Source organism: Phasianus colchicus, chromosome 4 (assembly GCF_987193195.1).
Source record: "Phasianus colchicus chromosome 4, bPhaCol1.hap1.1, whole genome shotgun sequence".
NCBI lineage: Eukaryota > Metazoa > Chordata > Aves > Galliformes > Phasianidae > Phasianus > Phasianus colchicus.
The window spans coordinates 3,602,716-3,619,431 of record NC_143439.1 but is presented as its reverse complement, the minus strand read 5'-3'; the positions used below and the strand labels follow the sequence as shown (position 1 = coordinate 3,619,431).

General features: G+C 36.9%; 1 protein-coding gene across 4 annotated transcripts in view; it reads right to left on the bottom strand.

Moving 5' to 3' along the window:
- RXFP1 (relaxin family peptide receptor 1) overlaps positions 1–16,716 on the bottom strand; it is a 48,924-nt gene that overhangs the window by 17,445 nt on the left and 14,763 nt on the right. For all 4 annotated transcript variants that reach the window (XM_090138452.1, XM_090138453.1, XM_031614236.2 and 1 more), the window contains exons 2-3: positions 12,220–12,375; positions 577–681 (exon numbers count right to left, since the gene is read on the bottom strand). In XM_090138452.1, the coding sequence (XP_089994578.1) occupies positions 577–619 (43 nt within the window). In that variant the 5' untranslated portion in view covers positions 620–681; positions 12,220–12,375. The remainder of the gene's footprint in view (positions 1–576; positions 682–12,219; positions 12,376–16,716) is intronic.

The following is a 16,716-nucleotide window of genomic DNA, read 5'->3' as shown; positions in this document are numbered from 1 at the left end:
AATACCCTAATAATAAACGTTAAAAAGTATTTCAACTCCCAGCCACAGAGAAAGAGCTTTTACAACAGAGCTATAGGCTTGATACAAGAAGATGGCATGCTATATTTTTTCAAACTTTTTAGACTATTTGATTCTTTTACATCTACCAGAATGAGCGAAGTTCCATCTCTGTGATTCATCTTAGTGCTCATACTAGACCACTTCTGTATGAATGGACAAAAGACTGTAGGTGTAACAGAGAGTGGGGTTCAATAAATATTTGTTGAGTGAAAAAGTGAATTTGAACGAACGTTGCCTTCATTTCACTCTGAAAAATGTGCATTTCATGATCTTTTCAGCTGAATTCATGTATTCAATTAAACATTTATCTTGCCCTCCTAACTGGCAAACATTTAGCAGTCCTCTAATAGAAAACAAGTCACCCCTAATGCAACTGAAATTAGCTTAAATACATTTGTTAGTCTGAGACATTAATTCTGTTTTACTACAAATGAAGCTGCACTACATTTCTATTTCTGATAAGTGCATTTGCTAAATATTTATTTCCAGGAGTCGTCAATAATAACAACAACTTACGGCACTCCGGTGTCTTGGTCTGAAATGCGTACAGGGATTTCATTTTGTTGAATTTGTTGTTTCCGTAATGTTTGTCAAACTGTAGAGACCATCCATTGTTGTCTTCTAACAACAACAAAAAAGAACAACACAGACATTAGAATAATACCCTCACTAAATTCAATAGCATCTATTTTTTGCTTTTCTTTTTTATATCAATAACGTGATTATTCTAGAAGATTTCATAGAACAGTAAATGACCTTGTTTGAATATATCTGTCCAATTAATTCTATGTACTGAGTTTGTAGGTTGCACAGAAGGAATATCTTCTGATGCCTTAAGCAACTCAGCACTTTCTGTGATGGAAAGGAAAGAAGGAAAAGGGGAAGGGGAAAGGGGGAAGGGGAAAGGGGGAAGGGGAAAGGGGGAAGGGGAAAGGGGGAAGGGGGAAGGGGGAAGGGGGAAGGGGGAAGGGGAAAGGGGGAAGGGGGAAGGGGGAAGGGGGAAGGGGGAAGGGGGAAGGGGGAAGGGGGAAGGGGGAAGGGGGAAGGGGGAAGGGGGAAGGGGGAAGGGGGAAGGGGGAAGGGGGAAGGGGGAAGGGGGAAGGGGGAAGGGGGAAGGGGGAAGGGGGAAGGGTGACATTTCACTTCTGAACTTCTAATTTCTTCCCTGAAAATGTAGATGGAGGCCAATCAAACAGCACTTCTCGAGACAACATGCGATATTCTGTAACACATTCAATGCAGTATTCAACACTGCACCAAAAAGAAATAAAAAGAACTTTTGACAGCTGTGGCCTGCTTTTTGTCTTGCTAGTTTGGGTCTGACCTCTCTTCAGCTCTGATAATGTCCAAACGTTTCTAGTTTCAAGCATCTCATTTGAACAAATTTGCACCTGTAGCAGCAGTGCTCCTTAGGATGGCACTCGCTATTCGGTGAGCTGAAGTGTCAGTGGTAATTAGAAACATTATTTGTAATGATACCTGCTGTCAAAAAATATTTACATGTGAAACCCAAGGATGGCTCTGCTGATTTTATTATTACACTCTTAGTTGCATTTGTTTAATATACTAACACTGGCTTCCTCCATTTTGCATGGTAGTCTAGTTATACTAGTTAAATACCATTCCTCATGAACATTTTCCTATAACTTTTTTTTTTTTTTTTTTTTATGTTCAAGCAAGAACAGTTGTCTCAAAAAATAGGTAGGGAGAAGTGAAACGTATTTAATTTTTTGTAAATTCTCCCATTCTGAAATGGTGACTTATTCCTCATGTCACATTACAATGCATTTTCCTCAGCTCTACAGGGAAATTACCTTGCAAGCATCTCCTTAAATCTGCCCGCAGTGTCAGCAGATGGAGCTCTTCTGAGAGATGCTTAAGCTGAAAAGCTGCACTGTGCATTCTAATTAACAGATATTTTGAATGAGTAGGAACTTTAATCTTTTATTCATTTGTTATGCATAAATTGAAAAAAAAAAAAATGAGGCAATAAGAAATCTCTGTCTTCAGGAACTGCTTTATAAAAAGAAAAAAAAAAGATTTGATTGAAAATACATGTTAACCATACTATGCCCTACAAGAATGTCAGCTTCCCACCCAGAGAAGGCACTTTTTTCATTAACTTCCTTGAGAGCACCTGGTGTCTGCTGAAGGATTAGCAATTTTGCCAGGTCAGATCATTAAGCTGATTATCAGAAACTGCATAATTCATTTTGGACAAAACGAAGGGAGTCTAAATCTGCTGAAAGACTGCTCTGCTTGTTTTAAATATTAAGCAGAAGTTCAGTTTTAGGACTGGATTACAAACCTGAAATGTGGAATCTATAATCGATGAAATGAGGAAAACAGATCCTTTGTCAAGCAGTGAGGGATTATAGACCTCCTGTCCTGCAGTTAGAGCTGTAATGGGGTTTCCCCTACCACCATTTCTGTATTGTTGGTGGTGGCTCTTTTTTTTTTGTATTTTTTTGGTTTTTTTTTAATTTTAAAAAGGATTTCACTCTTTCATTTGCAAAACTGGACCCAGCAAATGGGGAGCTGGTGGAACTAGTAGTAATAGCCCGAATACAGAGGAGGTAATATTTAAGAGGAATCTTTCATTGAGGGTTGTGAAATAGATTTTTAAACGTGTTAAAACTGAGTTTATTCTCAGAGTATAGTCACAGCAAACACTTTGCAGCCAGGAATACAGTCTCAAAACATGGAACTTCTAATCCATAATAAGAATCGTAGAAAAGTTTGGGCAACTAACTGCTTCTCTGAATTTATAGTTAAAAGCCATAAATTCTAATCCTCTTGTAAACTGATAGACATTTAAGGCATCAATTTTTTTTTTTATTTTTATTTTTTGTCTGTACTTCTCTGCTTCTGATGCTAGAGGGTGGATAGATAAAATTTGATTCCACTTTTTAGTATTTTTTTAAATGCTTTTGCCACGTGACAAAGCATTTACAAAGGATGACCCCTGCAGTTTTTATTTGCAGAGGGAAGGCACGAGCAGAGCCTCCTATGCTAAAAGGGACAAGGGAGCAGTTCACTGTGAAGTGGAAGTTCACCAGTGGTTCCAAGGAAGTCAAGAGACAGCTCTGTATTTCTGAGTGGTCATAAAAGAGAAGGGGGAAAAAAAGAAAAACGAAGACTGATTATTTTGTAGTGGAACCATTCAGGCTGTCTAGAATGTATAAGTTCAATATTAAAAAAAAAAAAACAACATTTTTTTTTTCCTCCCTATGGCTTTTTTTTTTCCTTTTTTTTTTTTTTTGACATTGAAAAATGTTTGGTTTGGGCCAAGTCTTGTGTTAAGTGTGGAACAGTCCTTATTTTACGTGAGTTGTTTTGTCAAATCTCAGATGAATGCATTGTATGAATAACTATTTTGTGCAACCATTCAGTGGAACACCAAATGCCAGAACTCTAAAACGCTTTGTAATTATTTAGGGTTTATATGGTAGGTTTGCGACCTGTTTACTACTGTTGAGATGAGGTTCTCCAAACTGTTTAAGAAATGACTGGCAATAGCACTGGTCTTGAAATTCAAAATCTGTCGTTTGAGGGAGTACAGCTCAGATGAAAAGTTACTTTTTCCCGAGCCAGTTCTAAAATAGTTTATGTTGGCTGTACTTCAGTAAGAAGGAGATCTGAGAAAACAAGGAGTGAGCGACTATTCCCCTGTGTGGGAGAAATGAACTAAATTATTGTAAACTGGACTTATTTGAAGGCAGATTAACATACTGTTCCTTCCTAGAGGTTGTCAATTACCATTTCTGATGGGAATGAGTGTGTTAGTCTTGTCAAATAATCCTTTCAATGACAAATCCAAGAAAAATATCCCTTTTTGCTCCATTAAAAAATGTAACTCGCATATAACATATGTACACACTGTATAAGATAGAAGTACAGGCCTTATAAAAAGAACTACAGGCCTTATAAAAAGAACATGCTCTATAAAACTTTCTCCTTCTCTTGACCATGTGTTCACAGGTCGCTACGAAGAGAAATGATATCAGTGAAATGCATAAATGCTTCTACATTCTAAAGAGCCATTGGGACACACTTTGATTTTGCCTTTGCTGTCGATGGACATAACTCATGGATGTATTTACTCCAATAAACTTTCTCTCACTGTAACAAATAACTTCAGGATTTTTAAAAAAATACTTTTTAGTATAACAAGGAAAATCTGTCTTCTCCGGGCAAGAGTGCAGGAGCAACTCCTTTTAAAACATTCACATAATTGCCCTTTTCCAGCATGAGGATATGCTGATGCATTCCAATAACTTATGGCAAGACCAAACCCATACTGAGATTTTACAGAGAGGAGTCTTGCAGTGCCTGGAACACTGGACTCTGAGAGTAAATTTCTCAGCCCAGTTTAGATATCCAGGTGAAGAAAATTTGACTTACTTGTCAAAGCAAAGGCAACATGCCCCACACCAAGATGTGTTACTGTACACTGACCCTTTTCTGTACCTGCTAATGAACTGAAATATAACACGCCTATTTATATGTGACAACGTTATCTCAAAAACAAACAAACAAAAAGGAATTATATCAATTCAAATGAGATTTACGCTTTTCTGAATGAGCTCAATTTCCCGCTTGTGTGAGTTTATTCTTGATTTTAAGGTACCCACATTAAACCACTGCAAATTTAAGGAGATAAGCAGGCTCCAACTTCCAAAAGACAAATATCTTCCCAATATTGTACCTTTATTCCCGTAAAACATTTGCACAAGAGAGTTCTCTAGTTTACAGAACAGAATTTTTGATCTGTATACATTATTCAATTTTCCTGTTTCGTTTTTCTAGAACTATTTCCCAGGTTTGAAATAAGTGTGACAATAAACTAATACAAGCTAATAGCACAGATATGTACATAAACCTTGCATTGCTCTGAAGATCCACTATGAGTAAGCCATGACTTTGGAGACCCAAAGAGAAAAAAGTCTAGAAAAGAGCTTCCCTCAGCTATCAACAGTCTTTCAAGATCTGATTGGTTGATTGATTAAAAACCTCCAGAGCTTCAGCAAATCTATTTGATAGTTTTAGATCAGCGTAAATCTAATAATTTCAGTGGTATGTGCAGCTGGATGAATAGCAGACAGAAGAAAAAAACTTGTCCATATACAACTGCATATATAAAAAATTTAATGTGACTATCAAAGACCTGATCTTTTACCAAATATTTGCTACATTGTGAACACATGCTGCTGAATTCCAAGTATTTTCTTTTTGCTTTATAAAGAAAATTTACAGGCTCAAAGCTGAGTGTTGTCTCACATGTTTAAATCTCACATTTTAAGCATTATGTACATAAACAGCATGCCAGGAAAACGTTAGACTAAGTATAAATATCATTCATTATTTGAAAAACAGAATTGTCCAGCTCGTCTGCAATCTGCTGAGGCAAAACCAAGAATGTCGTATTCTCTGAAACTTCCCATTTCTTAACGAGCAATTTTGCAGTATTAAAGCATGTATCTTTCAGACATCCCATAGAAATTTAGTTTTCTGCTATGGAAATCTAAAATACGATGTATTAAATCCACGAAGTGCAGTAATTCTCTCTAAACTTGTAGATGCTCAAAGAAATACATGAGGGAAAACAATGACAGCTATACAGAATTTCGTTACTTTCATCCTGTCAAACTTTATGGGCCCTTTTATAAAAGGGGTAATAATTCTTGACGTAAAGCCAGCCTGATGGCATGGCACACAGTAACAGGTGAAGCCATTGCTTGTAAATGGAAATAGGTGCAAGACTTCAAAGAGTTTACTGCCTCCGTTCTTTCAGCAATCCACATCTGTGATTTCCATTGTATATCCAGCTTAGTAGCTAGAGAAACCATAACAAACATCCATACATGAACGCTAACTATGGGGAACTGAATGCTGCCTTTTATTCTGAGTCCTGTTAGGTCTGGGAGCAGTACAATGGTAAGTGCATTTAGCCAGTGACGAACTCCTCTGGAGAGTCAAAAACATCTTAAATTAAACCTGCATGCCTGTTCTTGCTTCACTGGACTGGAAAAACGCGGCTATGACACTGTGATTAAAAAACAAATGCACACACACTATAATCACTGCCTAACTGCCAAAAAACAGTTTTGCAGAACTATCAGCTAAATTGTCCAGAAGCCAAATTTCTGAACACCGAGGAAACTCTCAAAATAGCTTCAGCAATTTTTTTTTTCCATTAATTGTTGCATAATTAAAGATCCTGCTAGTGAACAAAAGATAAAACACCTTAGCGTGGTGTTCTTTCTCTTCCCTTTTTATTATTGCTTCTAAGTGGAGTTACAGTCAAATACATAACCGTAATTTTTCTACTGACTTATTCACAACGCAAAAATCCAGCCTAGAGAAATGCAACTAATTAGGCACAACGCATGCAGATTTCTTGCTTCGAAACGAATATGAATGCTGAAGTGTTTTATTTGCTTACTACAATTTTTACTCCTAATATATTTTTTATTCTACTTCTGATATTTGCAGTCTGCAGATTTAGTGGTTGTTTGCTAGTAATAAATGAAGAATCCATTTCAATATCCACTCTGTTTCAAATTAAGTCGAAGAGAAGAATTAAGGCATTTATTTATGATATTTGCTATCATGGACAATGTGAGAGGACACATTCTCTACTTCCTGTTTCCACTACAGGTTGCAGATCACAATCTAGAATTCATCTCATCAAGAGAAAAAATAAACAAAATAAATCACTGCTAGCACAGCGTTTCTAAAAATTGCATGAAATGCTAACACGAGTCACAAATGCACTTTGAAGCTTTTCATTAGTTTCCTAATTTAGGGAAGTTACGAATCTTTGCTCACTGAAGCCACTGGGAGCCTTTCCATTGATGTTAGTGGAGTCAATCCAGATTAGCCCTCACCAGGCACACCTGACTTCTTAAAACATATTGTGATCAAAGCCCAGGAGGTATGAATGAAAGCTTTATGTTGGTCTTATTGTTTGCATTTCTAAACTAGAACACAACATTTTGTTGTGTTATTATCCAATAACTAAATAGATATAGATTGTATACTCGTGTGCTATGAAACCCTAATGGAAGTGAGGAAAAAGTGAAGATCTGAAAGCAGAAGGATTATTTACAAAGAAGTGAGCACACCGGTACTTTACACCCAAGAGATTTTTCAGAGCCTGTAACAGACTCAGAGTTCTAAATGTATCAGAGACAAACCAGTAGGGCTTTGTCTTAGACTTCAAGAAATACCATAACGTGCTTTCAAATTGCCCAGGTAAAACACAGCGTTCTCTGGAAGCAGAAAAGCTTCTTTTGGAACATGATTCCGTTTCTGTATTTCTCCATGTACAATTTTGTACCAACCTGAACTCAAGAGCCAACGGTTGGTTTTGGAGCAAAAAACTGAGGCAAGCAGCTCTGCTCTTTTGCTGGAAGACTTTCCATCATCATATGCCATTCGCTGCCATCTTATCAGCAAAACAACTATTCCACACGTATATGAACAAATCATTGATTGCATGGAGGAATGCTAGGAACACTAAAGTCCATTGCAACAAAGATCTTAGAAGATCACACGTGAAGTACCACACACACAAAGTTTAGCTGCACTGGGAATTTTTGCAGTACCTTCTAATAAGAGTGCAAAAGGATAACCGACCTACTGATTTATCTAGAGTTGGTAATTACACAGAGGTTATTAGACTGACAACCTTACATTTTTTTTATCACTATGAGTAATTGAAATATTTATTCAAAGAAAGCTGACTTTTATCTAGGACAGAAATTTGCTCATTCAGCCCTCTTAGGTAGGTTGCATAAAAATGAACAATGAAGTTTTCTAAATGTAACACTCAATAGAGGAGCAGATTAAAGGGGGAAAAAAAAAAGATGTCTAAAGATACTCAGACTTGGTGATTTGAAAAATATACATTGATGATTTCTGGCAACTTTACTGCTTTCTGTCCAAAGAGTACATTTGTGTTACGATCTAACTTTTCATACGCTTTTGCAGTTCGTCACATCAGAATTTGTTCATATAAACAAATGTACTTGAAGATAATAAAACACAGGTGGACTTGCTGAAGAGCTACATCAGAAATACTATAATTTTTGTTTTGATTTCAACAGCTGTTGCTTTTGTCTAGCATTTGGTTTTAGTTCTGTTTTGCTTATCACCACATATTGCTGTCAAGCCAGAGATCTCAAAATGCTTCTCTGCATGAGCATGCACTTGGCTCTTTCAACATGCCATTGGGCTTCAAATGGCCTTGCACAGAGCTAGGTTAGAGTAGCAAGAACACTGTAGCCTTCAATGTGAGAAATAACTTTTTATTCTACTTTCTTCATAGACAATTCCCACATCAACCTGGCCAGAGTTTGAAAATTAAGCTGAAGCCATTATGAGTGAAATCAAACACATCCTCGGTGGGACAATCAAACTCAAGCTGTTTTGCCTACTGCACTTAAATCAGGCTTGAGCACAGAAGGATGCTGGAATTGCTACCTTTGTGACTATTATGTTAACATAGATACAAAAATAGTTCCAAGAGAAACACGATGTAGGCTAAACTGCTAAACATCATACTTGGTTGCTTTATGAAGAACTCAGTATTTCAGAAAGAATGAGTACAGGGCAGAAGAGCAGGGAAAAATTTACTGCCATACTTAACCTTAGAAAGGAAAATTCCTCAAAACCACAAGCATTTATGACAAATGATAAAAGTTTACATAAATCATTTTTGTTTAAAAATATTGTATTTATGGAAAATGTGCAGAGCCACCCGCTACTTGATGGACTATGTTTTCAAGTTCATAAGGTAAGATTGTATTTTCCATGCACATTTAAGGTTACCTAATGATAGTTTGAAAAGAACCTGTCGTCACTTAGGGCTTGAAAAATTGCTGCTCTTCTTCTCTTATAGCTGCCTCAAGCTCTTCCCCATCAGGATATCACACACACTACTTTATTGATTGAAAACCCAACTGGGTGAAAAAGGCATGTGAATTTTCAAACATGAGCAGCTTCATTCTGGATACTCCCTCTCCAGAAGGGTTGTGAAGTGGAAGAAATGCTGAAGCTTATCTGCCAAACAGGACATCCTCACCCTGAGGTTAAGAACTGCCGTTGCCATCTCAGATCTAAATATGATTCTGTCCATTATTCTAATTTCAGGATGCATCTCTTAGTTTTTAATTTATTATTCTGATAGAGATCTCAGTGGAAAGGAAACAGAAAGCAGATGTGAAGGAGGCTCCACAAAGCTAATTGTTACGTGCATGGATTTAACAGAAAATGCTATTACTGAACAACCGAAGACAGCTACCAGCAAGTGAAGAATCCTTTTAATTTCAAATATTTGTAATCATATTTTACTGCTATAGGGCACGCAGTGCATGAAAGAGAACAACCATTGCAAACCTTCTCAAAGATAATGACATAAGTATAAATAAAGAATAAAGAGGGAAACTACAGAACTCCGCTCAAGGTAAGAGGAAAGGGGCAGAACTGCCAGAAGATACCTGGAATATTTAGTGAAATCTCTGATGGTTTCTGATCTACATCTATAAAATGCTTGTGGTATGCATACAATGGGGGCACAGAGTAAAGATGTCTGGGTCTAGAGGAACATCCAAGAGGCCACGGGACTGGGACACACATTCTCAGTAGCCTGGTAAACTTGCAGAGTATGTTAATGGGGACCATTAATAACAGGGTCCAGATACCAGCCTTCTTCTGACCAACTAATGTCAGTATTTTCAGACTCCTGTTATGTCGGTCTCTCTTGCACCAATGCATGGAGAGAAGACTTTCAACTTTTAATTCCAGCCTACCATACAGCCATGTGAGCTCTAAATATGGATTTGTACATCATATAATAAACATTAAACAAATCAAGAAAATCAATAATCTTGCAAGTTACTGAGCAGACAGATTTTAAGCTGCTGATTAACCATACTGTATGTGGAATTTCAAGATTCCAACTTAAGTAATTTGCAAGACCAGACTACCCAGATAGCTTCTGTATCTCACTGTAATTGATGACCATAGAAGAAAAATCTATGCCTTCTTGTTGTAATGTCATTTAAAGGTTTTTACAAAGCAACTCTCTCGGAGTATCTAAGTGTGCTTTTATGCTAATTACTTCTCTGCTTGTTTAATTCATTGATATTTCTTAAAAGTGCTATTTTGGTAATCAGTTTCTATTAATACTCTGCACATCTAGCAGTTACTGTTGAACAGCTGGACCCTGGGTTGTATAATGTTCAGAGTATCTCTTTTTTTCAAGCAATTTCACCCAATTTTTGCAATGGCATTATTATCTTCAAAAGAAGTGCTTTTTAAAAAAAAAAAAAAGTTGTCTTCATTGATATCATCTTTCCCATCAAAGAAAGGACTACTGTTTATTTTTGCTTTGCATCTCCTTTCTTTATCAGACTGGTTTAAAATAAACGCAAACCTTTGCTATAATATTTTTTCAGTAGGTTTAAGATAGGGCTTTGTCATTACTGAAGACATAATTGGTGGAGCAGTTGTTCTAGCTAGTTGTACCTGAGAAGCATGTATCTAGTATTTCTGAATTCCTTTTAGGGCCTGCACTATTTTTTCTCAATCCCCACCACATGTGCTGCCTTGACTGTTGTAGACTTACCACCTCAAAAGTCTTACTCAAATTTATGCAAGATAGAAGCGTGCAAGAATTTAAAAGTTGAGTTACTAAATTGGAGTACCTTGTGGATAAGAATAACAGTTCCTATAGTGCTGCACAAAACGATTACTTCAGTGAAATAATTTAATTTTAATTGCTTTTCTGTAACTAGGAGCAATGATTTCAACTGAAAACTGTAAGTAAATTTTAAAAAAGGGTATAAAAAACTAGCTATAACTCCTGGCTTAATAGCAGGCACACTGAAGTAGTCCTGGGAAACTGCAGCATAAAGAAATAACTGGACAGCATCCTTGTCTTGGGAACTAATTGGTAACACTTTCTTTGATTTTAAGGAAGATGAATGGTTGGAAAAAATCTATCCAACAATGATTTCCACGTATACTTCAGTGCAGGAATGTTACAGAAACCCCAAGAGAACATTTCCAGTTCTCAGGCAATGTAATTACTCTTGTTTTAGCCAAACAATAAAATTTGACTGCTATATCAGCTTTAGAGCTGAACGTGACCACAGTGCATTATACAAGGTGTGCATTTTGAGAATATCGAGTTACGATGCAAGAAGAAAACACTAATTTCTCAGAGTGCTGGTACAAAACTCATCATCCTTTACAGCTTAGGCTCTCAGAAATGGTCTCTAGCTCATTGTTGTACTTGGAAATGGATTCTATATTGCAGCCAAATTGCTTTGCAGGCTCTATTGTCCTGTATATCCTGTTGCATTGCAAAACTGTGTGTCCAAATCCCCACTTGATCAATCTGTACACTTTTAGCAAGTCCTTGCACAACAGACTTTCTGGTACTCTACAGAAATGGAACATGCATCAACTGCTTAAGAGACAACTTATACACAGAAGAACAATAGAACAAGAGTCAATTTTGTTCAAGATTTAAATCATTGGCAATGAAAAGTATGTTTATGGTGGAAGTGACATAAATCTAGAAGGCGGCACAGGTCTTTTAAATGGGATTAGAGCCAAAAGTAATTGCCTGGCTGGATGTGGCAGCTTCACTCCATGGAAATGGAGGCAGCAGCGGCCTATGAGCATTTCCTCAGATATCTACATTTCCAAAATCTGGCAGCCTTGCAGCTTGCAGAACTCATACAAGCACGGCTCTGTTTTTTCACCTGTTTTAGGACATGAAAGATTTCTGGCCAACTTTGAAAATTATTTTAAATTATGCTTCCCAGCCAGCTTTAACAGTTTTGTCAAGCATTACAAACCATCAGCATGTAAGTCCATCTTTCTACAGCACGGGCCTTTTCTAGTTCAGACATACATGTACACATCAAAATGAAACGTGAAAATGATAAAATTGGATAAATGTCTATGATATGCAAATGTAGTCCCTTCTTCCTAGCAAATGGCTTGTTGAGTGGCTTTATCAGGGAAAGCCAATATCTACTACATCCTCTGAAAAACACGCAATATTAATATGGCTTCCACTTGGTTCCACTTGGCATGGGTTTTAGTGACTGTCAGAAACAAAGAAAAGCCTTAACAACGTACCACAGTTGTCTTCATCAGCATGATTCCCGCAGTCATCCTCACCATTACAGTGAAGTTGTTGGGGCAAGCACTTTGTGATATTGCCACAGGGAAAGTAGCCCAAGGGGCAGGCAGCACTGCCTCTGGAAACAGGATCTTCCAAAGTGTCACGAATGACTAAATAGAGACAGAAGAAATATGCTTACTTTAAGATATGCTCTTAGAAGTATACAGATCATTGAGATTACGTTTTTTATAAATATTCAGTTTCATTTGAGTGTGAATATCAAGTCATAAATACATGCTAGTTCATGGGATGTGCAATTACAAGAGAATATTAAACACACTTGGCAAAAAAAAAAAAAACTTTTATATCGTGAGAATAATTAAAATTTACTTTGATATAAAGCGACCAGGTAATTCCTCCCCATGCATCCCAGTAACAAATGCAAATGCTAATCAAACAAGAGAAACGACCTAAGGCCAATATTTAAAAAGATAATTTTGCTTTGCACTAAAAATTAATTTACCACAGTAATAATCCAGATAAGCTATATAGATATGGAACTATATTAATTTGTGCTGCAATTTGAGACCCGGGTGGACGAATCCTTTTTATACAAAGTCAGAATGATATACTTCTAATTTTAAAGCAATTACTGGGCATAAACTGCTCAAGGATCAAAGAACAATGACAGTAAGCAAGTATCTCTGGCAAAGACGTAGCTTTGCCAAAGAATGACTAAGACACAGAGGCACAGCCACAAATCCAGTTCAAAATCTTTGGAGGCACGGTTCAGAATTTATTGGTCTGAAGTTTATAGAAAACAGGATCTGTGCATTTAAGTCCACAGCTTATAGGAAATCTGCTCAAAGAATCCAGGGAAAAAACGAAGGAAAATGCTAACGAGGGTCAGGCAGGGCAGCTGGAGGATTTAGCAACTGGATTCTACCAGTCTTCTGCTTTCAATCTGACAGCAGCTTCAGATCCCCACGTTTACAGATGCGCAATGCCTTACCAGACTCCTTAGGGACAAATTATGCCACTGTCAACAGTTTTCCAGGACAAGTGCAACTGATCTACAAAGAGCTTTTGTAGTGGTTTATAGAGTGCTAGCTCGAATTTCCTTTCAATATCAACTTTTTTTTCTATTAGCAGACGACAGAGTTTAAAATTACACTCAAATGCAATTGATTTTGTTTCCATTGTATCAAAAAGAGGGAAATATCACCAGCTCACAATGCTACCTGGGGCTCTTCCCACTCCCAAGGCTTCATGCAGTGTCATTCTGCAAAGAACTGCTAATTTCATTTTTGAAGTACTTTCAAAATACGTCAGATAATCTTTATAGGTAACGTTTGATTTGGTGGATGCTGTAGTGAAAAGATGAAAGTTCTGATTTAATTTTCATTGCTTCTTAGGGCACCTGAAAGACTCTACACAATCTTTACTATAGGTAAAGGGATACTCGTTTTGTAAGTGGCACTACTGTATCTGCACTTGCAAATTTTTTTTCAAGGCTACTGTCATAGGACAAAATATGATTCTTCTATGAAGCTTTATATGGTTAAGAATGGGAACGTTTTTATACAACACGATTTTTGTCCTTGTTTTCTCCTAAACGAAGGGAATCACCTATAAGTTAATTGAATACTTCAAACCCATAGTTTTTTTAAGAACTTTCACCTGTTAAACCCTTGATAACATTTACAACCTTTGTGAACTGAAATGTAGGAGTAGCAGGAGGAAGAAATTCTGGGATCAATATTTTGGTTATTCCCATAGGCACAGAATCCATCATTGCCATCAGAAGTGTCCTGCTGTATATTCCAGCTAACAATCACTGTATGATTTTCTGATTTTAAAAAGCTGATTGACTTCTATGCACCGCTCTGTAACTTACATAATGACTCAAGTGGACTTTTGCTTTAGGTCTCTATACGTACAGCAGGGATAGAGAGGTACTGATGATAAAGCTACACTTTAATCCCAGGCTGAATCTGCTCTGCTGCTCTGTGCTCATACTAACAGTGTTTTTTGTTTTAACTTATTCCACTTAATAATAATTAGAAAAAATCTTAAGCAGGCTGATGATATAGCATTAAATAAACAAACACAGCATCACAGAAACACACGTGGTCCTTGGTGCCTGAAATCTCATGCTGCACAAAAACACAGAAATCACAATCAAGGCAGTAATCTGTCACAATCTGAGCAACTGAGGTACCTGGTAAGAAACACCAATACGCAAGAATCAAATAGGAATGGAAAACAAAAAGACCTGAAAGCACAGGTCTTTGTCCACTGACTTGTTAACAACATTTTGTTTATGCAAAAAAAAGAAAAAAAAGAGAGAGAAGGTTGGACCATACAGATCATAGGGGATTTATGAGTGGGAAACCTCTTGGGAATTATTTGTTCAAGTCGACAAAGGAAGGTAGGAGATAAGAAAGTAAAAGCCACCATAACATGCTAGACAATATTCAGATGTTTCTCTTTAGGATTAAGGAACGTAAAATAGTGTTTTCTATGTGAGGAAAAAAGAAAAATGATAGAGTTACATCAACAGTAGCAAAAAAAAAAAAACGCAACTATACTTCCTGTTTTGTGAATGCAGACTGTCCTTAATCTGGAGTTCATCATGTCAAGAAAATGACCTATCATGTCATGTCATGCAGTATCAAAGGTGTCAGTCAACCTTCCTACCTGCTACTGTTCTCCCAATATGAAAAAACCGAACCACTCTTCTCATATCTCATGTTTCATTTGTGCTGTCCTTTCCAGCACCTAAGTTTCCCGATAATAGCTCCAAAATTATTGATTAATGATTAATTATTATTAATTATTAATAATAATTATTAATTATTGATTAATGTCTCTAACTGTTTCACCTTGGTGCTAAATCTAAAAAAAGAAACAGATTATTTTGTTCTCCTTTCCTTAACCCTTGTTAGGTCACTGCTGCATACGTGTGTCAATATTGAAAGATAAACCTCTTTTGTTTTATACACTCACATACACATCCAGCATGCATTCATGATTCTGCAGATCAGGATCTCCCCCCACCAACCCAATTGCTCTCAAACTTTCAAAAAGAGAACAAGAATTCACGCTGTACACCTTTCAAGCTTGTCCAGACATGCTGCTTTGAGGCACTTATTTCTACAGCATCTGTACTCTTTGCCTTGGAGGATGCAGAAAACTCTTTTCCTGTTGTTCTTTAAAACGTGAGACTAATTTAACACTGCCCAAGTTTTCCTTTCTTAAAGAAATAACCAAATTTGGCTTAATATGTAGTGTAAGGTAAACCTGACTTCCCTAGGGATGCAGAAATAACGTGGAAAGGACATGTCAGCCCTTCTTTAAGCTCTCATAAGACGCATTCAAGAGAACACATCAGGGAAAGTCAAAGAACAAGACATTCCCAGTAGAGCACAGCTTTCCATCAAAATAAACTGATTAATGAAGCTCACTACTTATGTGCATTCTCTTAAAAACAGAACAAAACAAACACACACACAAAAAAATAGCCTCAAAAAGCAACAAAACTGCATGAGCTCTTGGGAACAGGCAATGGTTCACAAGTAGTTTTTGAGAAGCCAAGAGAAGAACAACTTGTTCATGCAGTCACACGTAGCTGCCATAAAACAAGTGAATGTTACGCGGTAATGAAAACAAGACTGGGCTGATTAGACAGTGCAATTAAGCTAATCAGAGCATCATGACTCACTGCTCGGTACCTGCTAGTCACATGAGTCTCAGATGTATCACTGTAGGTTCAAGTAAGGGCGTATCATAATGTCCAGTAAATATTGCTGTATTTTCCAAAATAACAACCAGATGAAGAGTCGCTGTCAGCAGTCCAAAATGACTCTCAAATACCATCAGCTAAGCAACCTAATGTTTTTCTTCACTTTGAATTAGTTATCGGTTTGAAAGTGCAGAAGTTGATGAAATTCAATTTTTTTTGGTTTAAAGTGAGAAGATTACAAGCTTAAAAGATGACGACAATCTTGGTACCAAAGAATCCACCCCGTACTTACTATCATGCAAAGCTATTTTACTTACAAAAGCCTTGGAGACCACTGTGAATTCATCACATCCTAAGACTTTTTCACCCCACAACTTTTTAAATTGCTACAGTACCTCTAGACACAGTGGCAGATAGATTAGATCAAGAGAGGATTGCAAATTTCCTTTTGAAATAGCTGTTTTGAAAAAGAATGTCTTCCCCAACTAAAATAGTCAAAGAAAACCTTCAAGTAAAAATTGATTTTACCTGTCGTTTTTGTACTAACCTGAACACTTCAAAATGACAGGAGATAAAAACATTCCCTTTCTGCTGAAAGATATTTGAAAGGCCTATGAACTGGCTTCCAAAAACCTATGGCGTGATATAGAGGAGGTGAGCTCATGGGATTGCAACCTTTGTGTTCAAACGCAAATAATTAGAATAAGGTTATAAAACAAGTTTATAACTGAATTTCTTTAGCTTAAAAAAAGGGTGAGTGCTAAAA